General features: G+C 41.5%; 1 protein-coding gene across 8 annotated transcripts in view; it reads left to right on the top strand.

Annotated features, from left to right (window-relative positions):
* Positions 1-19540, top strand: part of DCDC1 (doublecortin domain containing 1) — a 271410-nt gene that overhangs the window by 108849 nt on the left and 143021 nt on the right. For all 8 annotated transcript variants that reach the window (XR_014000680.1, XM_081163132.1, XM_081163133.1 and 5 more), the window contains exons 10-12: positions 4678-4848; positions 13291-13392; positions 15341-15507. Coding sequence is in view for 7 of the 8 variants with exons in the window: in XM_081163132.1 (XP_081019258.1) it covers positions 4678-4848; positions 13291-13392; positions 15341-15507 (440 nt within the window). In the remaining variant the exon portion in view is untranslated. The remainder of the gene's footprint in view (positions 1-4677; positions 4849-13290; positions 13393-15340; positions 15508-19540) is intronic.

The raw sequence follows: 19540 nt of genomic DNA, 5'->3' as shown, positions 1-19540 counted from the left end.
TTTAATTGCTCATCGTCTAACATTGTGTATGCCATCAAATGCCAACAGTGTCCTTCAGCTCTCTATATTGGACAAACAGGCCAAACCTTACGCCAAAGAATAAACGGACATAAATCTGACATCAAGAATCACAAAACAGAGAAACCAGTAGGAGAACACTTCAATCTCCCAGGACATTCTATACAAGATCTCAAAGTAGCTGTTTTACTACAAAGGAATTTCAGAAATAGACTGGAAAGAGAAGCTGCTGAATTACAACTCATTACCAAACTTAAAACCATGGAAAGACCTGGTTTGAACAAAGACATTGGATTCTTATCCCATTACACATGACTAAGCCATTTCTCACCTTCTCACCCCTTGCCTTTTCCTGTAAGACCTATTACAGTCGTTAAGAGTCGTCAACAGGCTCATCTCAGCTATCTGCCAATCTCCCATTCCCACCACCCTTCTGAGTAATACCCCTCCCCACCTTCTCACTATATAGAAGGATCTGGCAACTTCTGTTTCAGTGTATCTGAAGAAGTGTGCATGCACACGAAAGCTCATACCAAGAACTAACTTAGTTGGTCTTTAAGGTGCTACTGGAAGGAATTTTTTTATTTTGACTATGGCAGACCAACACGGCTACCTATCTACTACTGTGAATTTCAAAGGGTATCTTTGATACTGTTTGCATTTTTTTTTTTTGAAAGTGTTCACCCTTGATGCAAATTGAATTGAATTTCATCCCCATCTCTAGTTGTGGTCCATTTCCCATATATTGTTAATAATGTGCTCTTTGAATTTTCATCTACTGGCTAAATTGGGTTTGCTTCCACCTGGCCTGTCCCCTTAGTACTGGAATTCCTGCCAAGCCTCTCCACAGCTCTGTAGATTTCACAAGTTGCTGCTCACAACTTCCAAACCTATTTCTCCTTCAGGTCATAGAATATGTTTGTGTTTTTATAGCAGAAAAACAAAGCGGAAGCAAGGCACTGATTTCATTGCATGGTGCACATTGGGTTGAAAGACAGAATGACTGGGATGCTACCTCACAGAGAGAAGATTAGGTGACCTTAGGTTCCTTCTATATCCACTACTCCTCAATATGTTGCTTCAGAAGAAGTTCTGTGACAGCTCAGTTCCTTGGTCTTATGTGTGTATGTGCTTATTATATCTCGATACTTGGAGTGTGCTATGGACACACATTTCACAAAGTGAAAAGCAACCCAGCAGGTGCTTTTTGCTGGTGATCTAACGCAGGTATGTTAGTAAAGTTAGAAGAGGCAGCCACCCCTACCCCACTTACGTACATGTTTACCTTTGCTTGGTAGAAAGCACCAAACAGAAGCAAAATAAATGCATCTATGTAAATCTGACCTAAGAAGTCAAAACAAAGATAGGCTCTCTTCTTAGCAGCAGCCTCCCTTTTCTGGCTACTTGCAGTCTATCCAACCAAATCCATGCTGAGTTTTCCTGGAGAACGAGTACATGTTTTGTGAATCACAATGAGAGTATGCATCCCCCCCCCAACTTATGCATACATAAAGCCTTCTTTTGTGAGAAGGATTCATAGGGTCAGATAATGTGCAAAGGGAAAGGCTATATATCTCACAGGCCTGCATGTTTCCACATGGATGCTTCTCCACACACAGACTGAATTATGAACAGACCTATTAATACGGGGATCACAAAAGGTCAAGTTTTGTCTTCTTTCACAATTGTATTTGAATGGGGGGAGAGGGATTTTATTTTAGAAAAAAAAGATTCACAATGAAGAATTTTATAGGGACTTTTTTCTTCTTTTTCTTTTGCAGCATAGAGAAATAGAAAAAAATATTCTAATGTGCAATGGTTCAGGAACATAGACTTTTGATATTGTTGGTTTTGGTCACTTGCAGATTGACCTTTGAAACTATCTTGTTTCCAAAAGAGTGAGAAAAAACAGGAAAGACATTTTGTAGCATAGTCTATTGATGAAAGGTACATCTGATGTAGCCAGAGAAATGTTAAGAGCATTGCTAACAAATAATAACAGATGCCGGTACTTCTTTTTTTTATCAAGATGCAACTCAAAGTCCACATACAAACTTTAAGTGAGCTAACAAAGCTGAATTAGCAGGCAAAGTTGATAATCTGTAACCTTAGTAATCATCTTTAAAATGTGTGTCATTATTCTCTTTATGTATATGCCACCAGTATATACATTGGTGGGGGATGTATACTTGTGGCATATTTAAAGAGAACAATTACACACATGACTCTAGAGTGTCGAACAGTATTCACATAATGAAAAATAATGGCATTACCGTAAAGCTCTGTACAAATACATTAAAAGTGTTTTAATCCAAATATAAAGGCAACATGGTTTTAACGTATAGGATGGTATATAAACAAGACTCAACAACCTGCCTCATTTAATGCTAATGTTACCATCTCACATTTTACAATGTAAACATTTTGGCATTGTCTGTCTATCCTATTAGTTCATATGTATAATGTACTTTCTTTTGTTCTTCTGCTTGCTTTTTTTAATAGTTGTTAATGGCAAGGGCAGCAGTGCCTTAGGAGTGAATTGCCTTGCAAACTATCATTCTCTTCACAAGATATTCTTATGCATACCCAACTTATCTTCCTGGAACATGAAGGATAAAAGGGAAGGAATTGGCTATTTTTAAAACCAGTGCCAGAAATGGGCTTGGGGTCATATTTGGTATGGCAAGTTGCTCTCTGTTGTCATCATAGCTGATTTACACCAAATAATCTTGTCTAGCAGCATGGTGCCAAATGGTGGATGCAGTAGAATTAGCAAATCAAACCACTCACACAGATTGGTGGGCCTGGTAAAAGCTGTCACCACTCCAGAAAAAAAAGGAATGACTGTAGCATCTCTTTGGGATGGCTCAACAGATGCCTCAATTAAGGGTGAGAAATTCACCACAATCAGTTGGGATTATTTGCAGGATAGTACTTAAATATATTATAAATTCATTTTTTAAAAGACATAATATCAAAAGTAACTGATGATTGTACCCTAATAATTGGTGTTAAGTGGTCAGAATGCCCAGGATTCCTGCCACTATGCTGTACAAGTAGCAGTTCTATACTGTTGTAGATGGCTGCTGACTTTGCATGACTCAAAGCATTGTAGAGTTGGAAGGGGGCTCCTAGGGTCATCTAGTCTAACTCCTTTCAATGTAGGAATCTCAACTAAAGCATCCATGATAGATGGCCATACAACCTCTGCTTGAAAACCTGCTGGCTGCTAACTCTTCTAGAGGCAGGGTAATATAAGTACCCTGTTGACAGGGCCTTTCATGTCCTAGACTGGAAGAAACCTGAACTGATGATACATGTTTTGGGAAAGATATTTCCTAGAAGAATAGCTACTCGATGTGATCGAATGCTGTGATCTCTGTGCAGAGGTGCAATCCACCATCTTTCTCTCCACTGCTTCCATGTTTGACTAGAAACAACCCAAATCTTCTGTTAGGAACATCATTGCTGTTATACCACAGGAGTGTCCAGTATCACGTTGTATTAAAATAAATATAACGGTAAGCTCTGGGTGACTGGACAAACACTTCTTACGCTTTCTGAGAGATTGCAGCACGGTTCTGAAGTAAGCGCAAGGAAAGCACCAATGAATTCTAGACATCAAAGTTACACGAAACAAGAATAGAGATATGAGACAGCACTTTGACAATGTTGCATCCCACTCTGTACATAACACACTTCTCTCCACTACTTCTGTTTCCTTCCTTTCTAGGCAGCCACCCTTCCTAGTAACTTTCTTTTAAAATTCTTTTTGCAGATATAACAAATTTACAAGCTTTTATATGTGAGTTGTATATTTATCTTCACTCTGTTACTATTAATGTGCGTTCTACAGAATTCAGTAAGTGACGGAACATGTTCATTTAGTATATGAACTATACATTGTAATCAATTGAAAGTAATTGCATGCACTGTTAAAACATCTTTGCATATTTAACATACCACAGAATCAAACAAAAGAGAGGTGAGAAAGAAGAGTTTATCTTCAGGATATTAGGGAAAGGAATAAACTCACTCACTCCTAACTTGGATTAGATGTAGAGAAGGGCCTCACATCCTTTGTCCTCTTACCTCACCCCACCCACTAAAGAGCATTTTTCAGTTTGCTGATAAAGCATTTCCCCTGTTTCTTTCTTTCTTGGATTAACAGTTTTATTGGTTTCTGGCTTTCCTCCTCCAACAACAACAACAATGACAACTGTTATTGTTACTATTATTTGACTTGTTAGTTGCTTATTACCCATAGGCCTCCAAGCAGCATCCTGTTGTTAGTAATATGCATTCTAAAAATTCATTAAGTGGCTGAACATGTTAATCTAGTAGCAAATGACCTATACATTTTAATTAATTCAAAATAATTACAAGCAATATTAAAGCATCTTAGCATCCTTAAATAGGACAAAGTAGAACTCCTTTGATTTAATTACTTTTACCTGCTCATTCTTGTATGTTTATTTGGGTATATTTCTTTCTACGATAGGTGGCTAGATTGGGGAGGGGGAGTACAGATATTCTATATTTTTTGCTAGACTTTGCAGAGAAATGTCATCTCTTCCTTCAGGTTTATAATGAACATTCTAATAGGTGTGACATCAACAATTGCCTCTTGCTAACAGCTCTCATAATTTAACCCTTCAGGTGAACAAGTTGATTGATGAACTGCAGGCAGCTATCAAGAGCTACAAAGGTCACCTCTCTAAGCTTGCCCCTCAGTTACAGGCGGAACAGGAGCAATGTGCTTCTTATGTCTACCAACATATTAAAGAACTTCCTGCAAACACAGTTTCCTCACAGGGTCTGCAGCTAAAGGTATGTATAGTTTAACAGCTATTGCAGTTTGCCATCTGTGGTTTTTTTTAATGTGTGCATTCGATTATATCCAATGTAAATTCTCAGTTTTATACTTTGCTTAATCTGAGATGATGTTTCAATATCTTCCTTAAAATTTTCATTTTTAATAGTCGTAAGTCTAATAAGAACAACACTTTAAAAATCTTTAAACCAATATAGAAAAAAGAGTTAGAGGGATACATTACATCTTGCACATAGGAACATATTCCCAAGTACAAAAATACGTGAAAATAACTTCAGTTATGAATAACACACATGTCTACCGTATTTTTCGTCCCATAGGACGCTCCGTCCCATAGGATGCACCTAGGTTTTTTGGGGGGAAATAAAGGAATTCCCCCCCCTTTTTTTCCCCCCAAAAGCAGGTCGGGGAAACCGAACCAGGTCGAGGAACAGCGGGATGGCTGCGCCTCCCTGCTGTCCCCCGAGCTTGTGGGGCTGGCCCATGTCTGCCCGGTGCGAGGGGCGCTCTGCATCAGGGCGCCCCGCCCGCCAGGTGGCAGGCTGCTATCCGCAGCGTGGGGAGCCCTGCGGGGAACTCCTGCAAGGTTCCCCACGCTGCGGATGTCTGCCCGGCGCGGGGGGCGCTCAGCTTCAGGGTGCCCCTCGCGCTGGGCGGCAGGCTGCTATCCGCAGCGTGGGGAGCCCTGCGGGGAACTCCAGCAAGGCTCCCCACGCTGCGGATGTCTGCCGGGCACGGGGGGCGCTCTGCTTCAGGGCGCCCCTCGCGCTGGGCGGCAGGCTGCTATCCGCAGCCTAGACATCCCTGCGGGACCTCCCGCAGGGCTGCCTAGGCTGCGGATGTGTTCCTGAAGCCTGGAGAGCGAGAGGGGTCGGTGCGCACCGACCCCTCTCGCTCTCCAAGCTTCAGCTAAAGCCTGCATTCGCCCCATAGGACGCACCCAGATTTCCCCTTCATTTTTGGAGGGGAAAAAGTGTGTCCTATAGGGCGAAAAATACGGTAAATTGTAGCTTTTGGTGGCAGGGGCCATATCTTAGCAGGCAGCAACTTACATGTACTTTCATTCCTGAATAAGGCCTCCATGCAGGGCTGAAAAAGAGTTTTCTTCTATGACTGCAGGGGTGTGTGTGAGAAAAGGCCTTTCTCTTCAGTCTCCAAAAGGCAGATAGCTTCTGAGCACACTCTTAGGTAGAATTTTTGTAGTATTGTCAGATGATAATATTGTTTTAAACTATATACCAACTATATGGGGTGTGGCAAAGGGTCAACATAAATTAAGTTTCTGCGCTTGCTCTTTGGGTGAAAGACTGATATTAATTCATTGGAATTAATATCAGGCTCCCTTCGATGAGTGGATAGAATATATAACAACTCTAGCAACAAATGAATGGATTGTTTTGTGTGGAAGGAAAATGGACTGAAGTGTAGAAAAATGGCTGCATGCTTCTCTCTGGGAGCTGCCATAGTTGGGCTTACTGTGTCATGTGGACCAGGTTAGTGTTACAGAGAGGATTAAATGGGAGAGAACCATTTCCATCCCCTTGAGCTTCTTATAGTGACTACTATATGATTTTATGATTGAATTTTACTCTGATTTTATTTCTAAAAATAATTTCTTATTTTTTTATTATAAACTGATTTGTGCATTTCATTGTGCAAATATAAACATTTTACTACAAATAAAAGAAACGTCTACCTGCATACTGGCTTTACTTATCATGTTAAGGCATCTTAATTGTCTCACAGTTGAAAAGTAAATATGTACTGCTATACAACTTTCCTCCTTGGATTACTTGGAACAGGAAAAACAAATATAACACATATATTACAACAATATTGACAATATGTCCATCTCAGTGTGAGAGTAATCAAATATCCCCTGTTGGTGCTTGTTGTTTCTTGATTCTATTTCCAATTTCTTTCTTTTTTGTAGGGTTTCCACTGTTCTGTAGTTTTACTTTTGTTTTTACTCTTTAGCTGATACTTGGAGAGTCTTCCTAGGTGGTCTGGTTAGCTGTTTCAACCAACATGGTGCAGAATATTGGAAAATCCTGTGTGTATTCTACTGCTTAGATGTTAAAGCTCTAGAAGATGCTATTACATTTCTCAGGATTGTTTCCTGATTTCTGACTGATATAAACTGCTTCATTATTTCCCTTTACAGTGGTTTTTAACTGAATTTATCCATGCATTTTTAGTGTAAAGTTAAGGTAAAGTTTAGATATTAACCTTATCTGTTGCAGTTACTTCACACCTATTAGTGATTCATTGTGGCTGAATGTATTTTATATCTAACTTCAAATTTGTATACCAGGTTTTTTTGTGTGCAAAATTCTCTTTGGCATTACTACACATTGGCTCAATTCAGACGTCATAGTTTTGATCCTCCAAACCATGGTTTAAAGCAAGACTTGGGTTGATTTCATTGTGCTGTATTCAAAGATAGATGTGTGTGTGTGTGTGTGTGTGTGTATTCAACAAGGAGTTCCTCGAGCCACATGCAGTTGTTCTGACAACAGATGAGAAGGACTTATTCCTGTATAGAAGTTAAAGCAGCAACCACCAAAGTTTTATAGGCATTGCTTGTTTAATATTGCAGTGCCTTTTATTTTTAAGGTAGCCCAGGACTTATACAAAAGAAAGAGCAAAAGCATCAGTTCAGCTTGAGTACTATCATCCCCCTCTATTTTTGCGTTATTATGTCTCTCTTCGCTTCTCTGCACTTGGGTGGGAAATTGTTTTGGCTGTAATATAGGAAATAGGTACTGCTCAGTGGCTCTTAGTGTAACACCTACTGTGAGGTTTAACAGAACTTTTAACAGTTTGTTTAGTAGTGGTGGAGGAACTAATGTGGCCCTTGTGTGTTGTCACTAGTTTTTCTCAGGTTGGCAGCTGGCATTGGAAACATGCTGGTCTAGAGAGATGTTGTTTTCCACTGTGCCCAAGCATTTTCAGACATTGTAGAAACACTGAAAGAAGTAATAGCCACAGTGTTCTTCCTGTAATCTCACTTCTTACAAAAGTCTGTGATAATGGACTTAAGATGTCTAACGAAAGTGTGGTCCCAAATAGTAGATGTTTCCATACTCCTGGATAGGAGTTGATATTATATAAGTTGGCTGATCTCATGTCTTCCTGTTGTTCTTGTTTACCCCAGAGATAGACTTCTTTCTCACCAGGAATAAAAATAGCCATACATTCTATATTTCCATTTTATTTTTCGTGCCTTCCTTCAGCTCTGCACTGAAAAACTGGCAATTGCAGAAAACAGGCATCTCATGCTAATTATTTATACAGTGGTACCTCAGGTTACATATGCTTCAGGTTACCGTATTTTTCGCACTATAGGACGCACTTTTTCCCCTCCAAAAATGAAGGGGAAATGTGTGTGCGTCCTATGGTGCGAATGCAGGCTTTTGCTGAAGCCTGGAGAGTGAGAGGGGTCCGTGCGCACCGACCCCTCTCGCTCTCCAGGCTTCAGGAAGCTATCCCAAGTCTTGCAAGCCCGGCAGGATGTCCCGCGGGCTCGCAAGGCTTGCGGGCAGCAGCCTGCACCCAAAAGCTGGGGACAGCGGGGAGGCGCAGAGCCGCCACCCCGCTATTCCCCGACCTGAACTGGAGGCTGGCGGGGGGGGGGGAGAAGCAAGCTTGCTTCTCCCCCCCCAGCCCCACAAGCTCGGGGGATAGGGGGATGGCGAAGCGCCGCCATCCCGCTATTCCCCAACCTGATCTGGAGGCTGGCGGGGGGAGAAGCAAGCCTGCTTCTCCCCCCCCACATCCCCACAACCTCCAGATCAGGTCGGGGAATAGCGGGATGGCAGCGCTCCGCCATCCCGCTATTCCCCGACCTGATCTGGAGGCTGGGGGTGGGAGAAGCAAGCCTGCTTCTCCCCCCCCACCATCCCCACAACCTCCAGATCAGGTCGGGGAATAGCGGGATGGCAGCGCTCCGCCATCCCGCTATTCCCCGACCTGATCTGGAGGTTGGGGGTGGGAGAAGCAAGCCTGCTTCTCCCCCCCCCCCAGCCCCACAACCTCCAGATCAGGTCGGGGAATAGCGGGATGGCGGCGCTCCGCCATCCCGCTATTCCCCGACCTGATCTGGAGGCTGGGGGTGGGAGAAGCAAGCATGCTTCTCCCCCCCACCAGCCCCACAACCTCCAGATCAGGTCGGGGAATAGCGGGATGGCGGCGCTCCTGCTTCTCCCCCCCACCAGCCCCACAACCTCCAGGCTTCAGCGTGCCCTTCCCGCTGTCCCCCGACTTGGTTAGAAGGCTGGGGGGGGGGAGAAGCCTGCTCCTCCCCGTCGCCAGCCCCGCAAACTCGGGGGACAGCGGGAGAGGCGCAGTGCGCCTTTGCCGCTGTCCCCGACTTGTCTAGAAGGCTGGCGGGGAGAGAAGCCTGCTCCTCCCCGTCGCCAGCCCCGCAAACTCAGGGGACAGCGGGAGAGGCGCAGCGCGCCTTTCCCGCTGTCCCCCGACTTGGCTAGAAGGCTGGCGGGGGGAGAAGCCTGCTCCTCCCCGCCGCCAGCCCCGCAAACTCGGGAGACAGCGGCAGGGGGCAGCGCGCCTTTGCCGCTGTCCCCCGACTTGGCTAGAAGGCTGGCGGGGGGAGAAGCCTGCTCCTCCCCGTCACCAGCCCCGCAAACTCGGGGGACAGCGGGAGAGGCGCAGCGCGCCTCTGCCGCTGTCCCCCGAGTTGTCTAGAAGGCTGGCGGGGGGAAGACAGCGCGCCATCCCGCTGTCTCCCGACATGGTTTGGAGGCTGGCGGAAGGCTTCCTCCTCCCCCAGCCCCGCAAGCTCCCAGAGCGATGCCAAAGCTGCGCGCAGCTTCGGCATGGCTCTGGGTCCCGTTCTGGGGGAGGGGGAAGCTCGGGCTTCCCCGCCCCAGCCCCGCGCCTGGCGGGGGGGGGGATAAATTTTTTTTGCCTTTATTTCCCCCCCCCCAAAATCTAGGTGCGTCCTATGGACCGGTGCGTCCAATAGTCCGAAAAATACGGTACATACGCTTCAGGTTACACACTCTGCTAACCCAGAAATAGTGCTTCAGGTTAAGAACTTTGCTTCAGGGTGAGAACAGAAATCGCGCAGTGGCAGCAGCAGGAGGCCGCATTAGCTAAAGTGGTGCTTCAGTACTTAACCCGAGGTACCACTGTATAGTATGTAAAATATAAACTTTTTATAGGTAAGATTATCAAATCAAATATCTTTATTGTGGTCCATAGACCCACAAAACAGTTTCGAAACAAGATACAGTTAAAACAACCAAACAACAGGCAAAAGAGACCGAGGGAGTCATTTCGTTATGTCTAGAGCATGATGGTCTTTGTGTCTTGCGACCTCTGAAAGAAACTTTGCCACAGTCAGTGTAATATCATTTGACCTATCCTCCAGAAGGTATTTAATATGGGAGGCTTCAGATTTTCCCAGCAAATTTGCTAGTAAGGGTTTGATCAGTTGATCCCTTGCTTGCTCATACTGCCCACAATGCAGTAGGATATGGTTCATGCAATCGACGTCCTGAGAACATAAGCAAAGCCTATTCTGGTAGGGGATGCCTCTCAGTCTACCATTTAGAACTTCCGATGGAAATACATTTAATCTAGCTTTGGTAAATAAATGCCGATAGATGGGTATGGACAAATTCTTAAGATATGAGGCTAACTGAAAGTCATGCCCGTATTGGATTCCAGCTGCAATCGGGCCACAGATTACATTGGATCTGGATCGCAGGTTGCTATGTGAGATGTCCCAAAGCCTTTGCCTCAGGGATACAATGGCGGTTTCATAGCCCAGTTGATACAAAACAGATGGTGACAGTCCAATCAAAGTGGCTTTTCTGGCCATACTTTTCAGCCATGGGCTGATAAACTCCTCATTGGTTAGATGTACAAGTAATCTCTTCCCCAGGCCATATACATATATAGGCCATATATATCCCCAGGCTGCAGGGTCAGCTCTCAGATTGTATTGAGATGACCAGGGGAGTGAGACAGGGCTGCATTCTGGACCAGATAAGATTATAGTAAAGCTATTTTATATGTCCTCTAAGTTTTTAAAGCTGTAGATGTAGCAGATGCAGGTTTCTTCGATTAAAAGCACTTAATCTCTAAGGATGCTTCTCCTTGTTGCTTCTTCAGTCAATTATCTGCACAGAAAATGTAGGGAATCACAGCTATGCACAGTTTGCAAGAAGGGAGGAATGATGAGATCGCCAAAAGTGCTGCAGCACATGACACCTATTTTCCGTTGATGCTCTTTCTTTAACTTGTAGTCATGCAGTGCCAACTGACACAAAGCAAACTTTCCTATATGCCTACCCCTAGAACCCATTTCTAACCCACGGCACACCAAATCATCAGCAGTGTGCTGTTCCAGTTGACTTGATTCAGCCAGTAGGAATCATTTAGCTTTTGTGCTTTTTAGTGTATAACAGTGTCTTGCAAATACATTTATAAGTCTACAGTATTTGTTAGCCCATTTTTTTTATACTAGCCCCCCTGCACACACATAGCTACATTAGCCATTGTCCTTTGAATACAATGATTTGTATATAGATTCCCTGCCTGGCTACATAGCATCAATTCTTGCCACAGGTGACCAGTCAAGTTGCTATTTACCAGCATGATATAATATATACTGGCACTTTTCAGTCAAAAGTAACCCTTTATCTAGAAATGGGTAATTTCTATGAGTGTCGTATTTAGCTGATTGGTTAAAGGCCTTTTGAATGTTTAAAAGGTGCTCCCAAACTAACCATAGAGCAGATATGTGTGTGTATGCAATACACAAGTGTATAGGGACACTGGTGGCGCTGTGGTCTAAACCACTGAGCCTCTTGGGCTTGCCGATTGGAAGGTCAGCGGTTCGAATCCTCGTGACAGGGTGAGCTCCCGTTGTTCGGTCCCTGCTCCTGCCAACCTAGCAGTTCGAAAGCACATCAAAGTGCAAGTAGATAAATAGGTACCGCTGTGGCAGGAAGGTAAATGGCGTTTCTGTGCACTCTGGCTTCCATCAAGGTGTTCCGTTGTGCCAGAAGCCGTTTAGTCATACTGGCCACATGACCCGGAAAGCTGTCTGTGGACAAATGTTGGCTCCCTCGGCCTGAAAGCGAGATGAGCACTGAAACCCCATAGTCGCCTTAGACTGGACTTAACCGTCCAGGGGTCCTTTACCCCTTTACCTATAAGTGTATACAAAGATGCAGTCATCGGGTGCCATCTTGGGAAAAGGTATTGCCTCTTTCCCCTAAGAGTGAGGAGGCTAGCAAGATTGGGAAAGCCCACCTCTGGTACTGTGAAGGCTCCTGAATCCTTAGACCTCCCAGGTCTCATGCAGAGTATTCTGGCCACATCTCCTGAAACCCAGTCAGCTGCAGCTGTGAGTTCCCTGGCATTAAGGGAGACAATGCAAAGAGATGAAGAACACAGTCTTTTTTTGGCCTCTCTTTCTCCTTTTATGAGGAACACCTGGCCACTCTTTTCACAGCAGCCCTCAACACGTGCTCCATAAGACGCAAGAAAGCCTCTAAATACAGGCATCATTCTCCCCACTGTCTCTCGGGGAGCTGTTATTGCGTTGCTAGACATTGCCAGTCTTGCTCTCATTCCGGCACTACAGCAAAAAATACAGATCGCAGTGGTTTGTCAATATTCTCATAACCAAGTATTTTCCCCTTTTTAGTTATTTAATAGATTTACATTTATTCCGTATAATGCAATTAACTGGCAAACATCTAATTCATTGGGTAACCATGCTAGTCATCCAAAGTCTGTGTGTTCCCTTTGTGATCCAAGGGCCCTGTTGGGTGAGTAGGAGACAAAGTGATTGACCCATAGGGCACAATGCACCAGGAAGTTCTCTTGCAGAAGCTCCTTTAAAATGAATGGAACAGAACTGGAACATTTCAGTGAGGCATAAAAATGTGTTCAATTCATCAGGTGCAATGGGTGCACCCTTGCATTTTTCATCTATCGTACATGCACTGGAAGAGCGGCCACAAGTCTCTCTGTGCTTCTTTCATGCTTTTCGCTGCTCAGCAATGTCTTATATGTAGAACATGACTAACATTCAAAATAATCCTAAATTATTTCCAAGGTAAACATTTACATAGGTCACGTTTCCTTAAGCTTCCTTTAGACAAGTAGTCTTTCCATGTATTTGTAGGTGAAAATTCAAGTGAACATTATGAAAACAGACACATACACATTTTTGGTAGAATGAGGGCATTTTTCTTGGTTTTAGCTAGCTTTAAGCATCCAATATGATTTTTTAAAAGATCAACCCATTATGTGCACCAGACTAATGTACTTTGTAGTGAGAGCTGAAGGCTTGGTACCTGTTCATAAGTGAATGCTGAATTTTCTGATTAAGCCATTTTGATTGTAATGATCTATAACTTGCATAACATTTACTTAATTACTGTTTATTTTTGAAGGTGTATGAGAATGGCAAGGATACTGGGGAGATTCTTGTTTACATCAGTAGAAAAGAAATGGAAATCAATCCTGGGGACCAACCCAGTGCTGCTATGGAGAGGGTAAGCGAGGAAATACTTCCCTAAGTATTTATTCGAATGACTTGAAGCTTTCATTCTGGGGATTTATTTTGCAGTTCCCACATACAGCATATTTTCTATTTATGATTCTTGCATAGCAGAGCCACCCTTTCTCTGTGCTCACATGTAGAGGCTAACTTAATAACCATTAAAATAGTGAGATGTGACTGTTCACTTGTTTCGCTTCTGTCAGAGTATGTTGCATTTGAAGAGCTTTGAATGAATCAGATACATTCAAATACATTACCAACCCCACGCAAGTGGTGAAATATTCCTGCATTGCATGGAGTCGGAATAGATGATCCTTGTGGTTCCCTCCAACTTTATTATTCTCTGATTTCTCCTACCCCCTGCACTTCCCAGATCTGCTCTGGAGGGTCCCTCAACCCTCCGTAGCAGATTTGGGGAGTGTATGGGGAGGGGAGAGAAAGGGAAATCCCATTGGACAGCTGGAAATACATTTTGGTTGCATGTGAACACTATCAGATTTCACCCAGTATCTCTGTAATCTTTAGGATAACCATGTAAAGTTGACTAGTATTATTATCTCTATATTGCAGATGAAAGAGAGCTAAGAATGCAATATTAGTAGCTTGTTGGGGGAAATTTAGTGGGCTTTGTGGCTGAGTTTAGGTTTGAATGAGGGACACCTCAAATCATGATATAGGGAGCCAATATGGCTCTTTAGCCAAATGCCTCCACTGATACCCCCCCCCTTTATTGACCATCTGTATATATAGGAGTAAATCAGGAGATTTATAACTATATTGACAGAGTAACATGATGGTATGCCATAGGTGATATGGTAATCTCTGAAAGAGATAAATCCCAGATATGGAAGAACATGATTTGTTGTGTAGATTGTGATGTTTCCTTAACTGCTGTGAGTATTTATTATTATTGGAATTCTTGCACTAATGCAAGAGATAATTTTACTGTGTCATGTTTATGGTTCCAACAGCTGTTAATAATACTGGGGGTGTACCACTGGTTTTATAAATACTGTCACAATATGGTCATGTATCTGAGGCCTCTGTGATACGCTCAGTTGCAGAAGCTGGCAAAGGAGAATAGAGTATGAACCAATCTACTGGAAAGAGCTTTCTGCACTCAGAGAAGAGTGACAACTAGGAGGGGCATGTGGAATGAAGTGACTATATTTAGAGCCATCATTACGATGCCATGAAATGGAAAATTGATCACAGAATGTGCAGTGTACTAGTGTTTGCTACATAATAGATTTCTAAAAGTTCCTTAAAAGGAGATTTTTTATATTTTAAGGTATAAAATTCAAATGAATTCAGGGTGGATTTTTGAACTGTCTCGCAAAACATACTTTGTTTAAATATTCCACTGAATTAAACTGCTTAGCGCTATTTTCTCTGGGAGAGCATGGTTTGGGGCTTGAGTGGTGGTTTTTTGTTGTTGTTTTTTTGGCCATGCCTCAGTGTATATTTTTACAGTGCTGAAATTGTTAAATGAGTCTTGCGTTATCCCTGTTCAGCTATTGATCATCAATGGTTTGGCAGGAGGATGGTGGGGAGCACAGTAATTGTCAGACCTTAACAAGCTCAGGAAAAACAGCAGCAAAATGTAGCTCCAAATGTGGACTGGGAAAACATAACCTTTATCAAGAAAGCTTGTTACAGTATGTAGAAGCTAACTGCTTGTTCTGTACAACTGTCACATCTGCTTTCAGCTTGTGTGCCAAGGGGTCAGAGCTCAACCATAATCCTGTTGCACCCCCTGCTGGTTAAAAGCCTGTGCTCATTTTGTTACTTTACACTGAGATAAACATTGCAGTCATTTCACACTTCTTTTAACATTCTATATGAATTTAATTATCGTTTGTTTGGACATCACTGGTTATGGAGTACAAACAATTTATTACAGATGTTCCCATTTTATTTTTTATATCTTCCACTGCCAGGTACAGCACGTGATTCACCAAAGGCTTCAACATTCAGCAGATTTCAAACCATCAGGCCTCAGTCGGTTTCCGACCCGGCTTTTTGACGAGACTGGACAAGAAATTAAAAACCCACTTTTACTGCAGAACGAGCAAAAAATTTGGGTTTCTTATGGTGAAGATTACAGGTAGGAGCAAAGTGTTTAGCTCTGTGACTGTCAGCAATCTTTGTGTTGTCAAACTGCTGTAAAGGGAAGTTTGATAACCTCCAAGTAAAATCCCTTTTATTTTTATTGTAAACTCCAACAAAATTTCAGAGGTCTTGTTTGAGACAGTATTGTTTGTGGAATATGACATCTCTGTCTCTGACTTTCTGTCTTAATGCCTTGTCATAGTTCTTGATGTCTGCCTGTCAGCACAGCAAGAGGGATTTTTTCATGTCTGAATAGTCACCTTAATGATAGCAGATGGAAACACCACAGGGGGTCCAAGCCCATCACACTGTCATTGTCACAGACTGCCCTGACCTGTTTCCACTCCACTATTTTTTTGTCCCTTTTTAAAGGAGAAATGGATGGTAATTGAAAAGGATCTTAAGCAAGATTTATGAAGCTGTAGACAACATGATTCCCTACTATTGCTCTATGTTTTCACAAATAAAGTCTTAACCTTTTGAGCACCAGTGATGGTAGAATGAAAAATAAATTGGTAAAACTTGTAAAATCTGACCAACTATAGTTAAAAATGGGAGGCACCAAGTCCATGCAATAGTTAATTTATTTGTAACATTTCAGGAAATGGGCTTTTAAAAAATCCACACAATTATTGTTACTTCCAGAAGCAAAAATTAATGTATTTCAGAGTTTGTCTTGTAATAGACATGAAGTGAATTAATTTTTCACTAGCACATATATCCTAAAAAGTTACTTCTTTATGTGTGGGGCAGAAGTGTTTTAGTTAGATATATCTGTATTTATTTATTCAACTGCAAGCCAAGGATGCTTATACACTTGATGTGCTATACCTGCAATGTACCAATGTACGATTTCTTTTATTTATTTATGTTATGGATATACACCCACACCCATGAACCGAAAAATATTTCCACGTTTTTACGTTGCTTTTTTCATTTTCTACAACTGGCTTTGTTTACATTTTTGAATAGAAAATACCAGGCACTTTATGTAAATTTATAAAGAGATAAGAAATTTGTAAAGCCCAATATAATTGCCCTTTCCTTTGTTTTAATCGGTACAATCATAGCACAACCCGATGCTTGTTTGTGCTATGGTAAGTTCCACACTGTTTAATGGGGCTTACTCCTATGTAGGTGTGCATGGAATTATAGCCTCAATAATATTCAAGATCTGGGAAATTATTTTTATGACTAATATGAAAAGTGAGAAGACTGTAAGTATATATACAATGTGTTAAAAATACAATACTAAGCACTGCAGTTGAATATTATACAGCTATTTTCTTCCACCTCTGTTTTTAAAACAGAGAAAAAAATTATACCTGAGCCTTAACTTTACTGCCAAATTCAGTTCCCTGTAGAATACTGCAACTAGAGCATGTAGCTTAAATATGCTATATGATATACAGAAGTTGGTAAGGGTTCATTTCTATAATTGCATCCTTTATGTCAATAAACAATATTCTGACTAGACCCTACCTGCATACCTTAAGATTTGCTCACAAATTATAGCCATTCTCACATAATGTATCTTCAGTGATTACTTGCAAAGTAATTATGGTAACCATGAAACTGGCATGTCTTCTCAAATTTAAATTGTCTTATAAAGATATTGTCAAGGATCAATGTGGCTGTGAAAGGGGAAATAAAACTTCAAAATTTTAACAATCTATTCTATTTAAAATGTTCCTTTTCTCTTGTTTTTCTTATATGAATTCTTATATACCATTCAGTTGTAGTGATTTATTATTGTACTGTTAATCATGTTATTTGGATGAAGAAATGTTAATACTGATCCCTGTCAAAAAATTGTGAACCGAAACAGCAGCTCTAATTCTTCGGGAATGAATCCTCCAAAAGAACAAAATATTTGTGTTAATGCGGGGGGGGGGTATGTTATTTTCATCATACTTTTAAGATAGTTTTTTTCCTTATTTTTATATGTTCGAATTATTTCTTGGCATTATGTTTTGTAAACATGCAAATGATTCATTGTTTCAAGTTGATTGATTGTAAAAGGTTGTTTACTTATCTATTATTTGACATTTTATGAGCAGCAGTGAGTTTAACTTGATGTAGGCACAGTAGAAGAATTTGAGAGCAGAAGTCTTAAGTGCACTCCAAAAACTGAGCAGAATGGAATGATTATACTCTTCATATATTTATATAGTTCAGAACAACAACTGCATTTGTCTTCATGCTGTTCATGTTAAAAATATTTATTTATTTCACAATGAATTATTTTTCAATTATAAAAGGAGTAACATGGCTTGTACTTGAGTAATTTAATTCTCTTTGTACCAAACTGGAATCTGGCTCACTATTTATTAAGTTTATAAATTATCTTATGTATAGTTTACATCCTTGTAATTGTGTTGACACAGATTTAGAACAGCAATTCTTCTCTGAAGGAGTGTCTGTTTCCCCTTGTGAGAATAGTCTTTTCAGAAATGTTGTTTGCTGGCAAATCATCTCCTGAATAGTAATACCTGAGGTTGAAATTATAATATATAGTGGACTCTTTTTACCAAAATTAACTTGAAGTCATGTCCACGAGGCTGCTTCACAAATTGGACCTAGAACTACAAGATGCATTGCTGCTTTATTGAAAATTGGCATGGCAGTATGAAAGAACCATTTAGACAAAATAAGGAAGAAATGTACAATATGTACACAGGGTGCTGTCAAATGCAGCAAATGTACACACTCACGTGAAGTGTAGAAAAATAGGTATTATAGATTTTTATTTTCATGCCAGCTTTAACGCTATGGATATGCAATCTTAAGAAAAAATATCATGAATTTTATTATTTGATCATAATCAATAATTCTGATTATTACATCACCCTGTTAAAAAGCACTTTCCTTCACTCTTTCTTTGATCTTGGCATAAAGGCTGCTTCACATGTGTCATTTCATCTCTGTGGAGATTATCTAGTTCTTTGGGCAGGGGATGTCACATATGTTCTAGCACCGATTTCTTGACAGAGGAGCTTGCTTTTGAAACTTTGTATTTCTATCTCCATTTTACATAGTTTCAAACAGGCCTGTCCTTTTCTTTTCAACGAGAATGCTTTTGTCATATGTTAACACTGCAAGAAGCATCTCAAAATACTCCTGTAAAGGACATCGCTGCATTGAAACAGGGTCTCGGTTTTCTGCCTTCTGTCGCCATCAGGAATTTTGGGGGCGGAGTTTGTTTTGGATTCTTGAGTCTTTATTTAACTCCTTTATTTCATTTGGCCATAGCCAAATATTGTAAAATATTATATAAAGTCCAACTTACGTTTTAAAAAGCCACTTAGCTCTGTGTGCGCGTGCACACACGTGTGTATGTTGCTTGCATGTGTGCGTTGCTTATATGTGCGCGCGCACACACACACACACCTCTCATTGAGGAGCAAGCACAACTTCTACCCTCTTTTCAGCAAATAAGCTTTTCCTACTGGCCATGTTCTGTAATCACTGACATCTCCAAATAGTATTCAATAGGAAGTGTGATACAAGCACACAGACAGCATAGTTACCATCTATCATAGCCACAAACATTCACTGCAGACCGCATTTTAGTAGCCTGAGCAATTATTTGCTATTTGCTAGAATTACTGGACGTTAAGTCTGAAGACATTCCATCCAATCCACTATTGCTATTAATACGTATGTATTCAGATGTAGCTGGTGGTGTAGGCTATGAACACTTTGTGATGTGAGACAAACTCTACTGCTACATGCAGCACGTCCCTTTAATAAACATAAAACTGATTGGCGCCATTTTGCTAGCTGCATTTGCCAAATCTGAACACTTGTCTGTTGGTCTCTCAGATGTCATACAGTTGTGTTAGTAATGGTACAGGCCGAACCTTTCCCACAGTCTTAGGCTACCACCCAGAAGTACAAGTTAACTGGGCAGATCTGTTAAAACCTAGTACTGCCTCAATTGTATAAAAGTATAGAATAGGGTGTCTGAAGTTTTAGCAAAAAAAGAGAGGTGCGCAGGTGAGAGGTACTGAACCCACCCTGTACTT

Source organism: Podarcis bocagei (assembly GCF_964188305.1).
Source record: "Podarcis bocagei genome assembly, chromosome: 1".
NCBI classification, from domain to species: domain Eukaryota; kingdom Metazoa; phylum Chordata; class Lepidosauria; order Squamata; family Lacertidae; genus Podarcis; species Podarcis bocagei.
The sequence above is the reverse complement of the archived record's forward strand: the minus strand, read 5'-3'. Positions and strand labels throughout refer to the sequence as shown.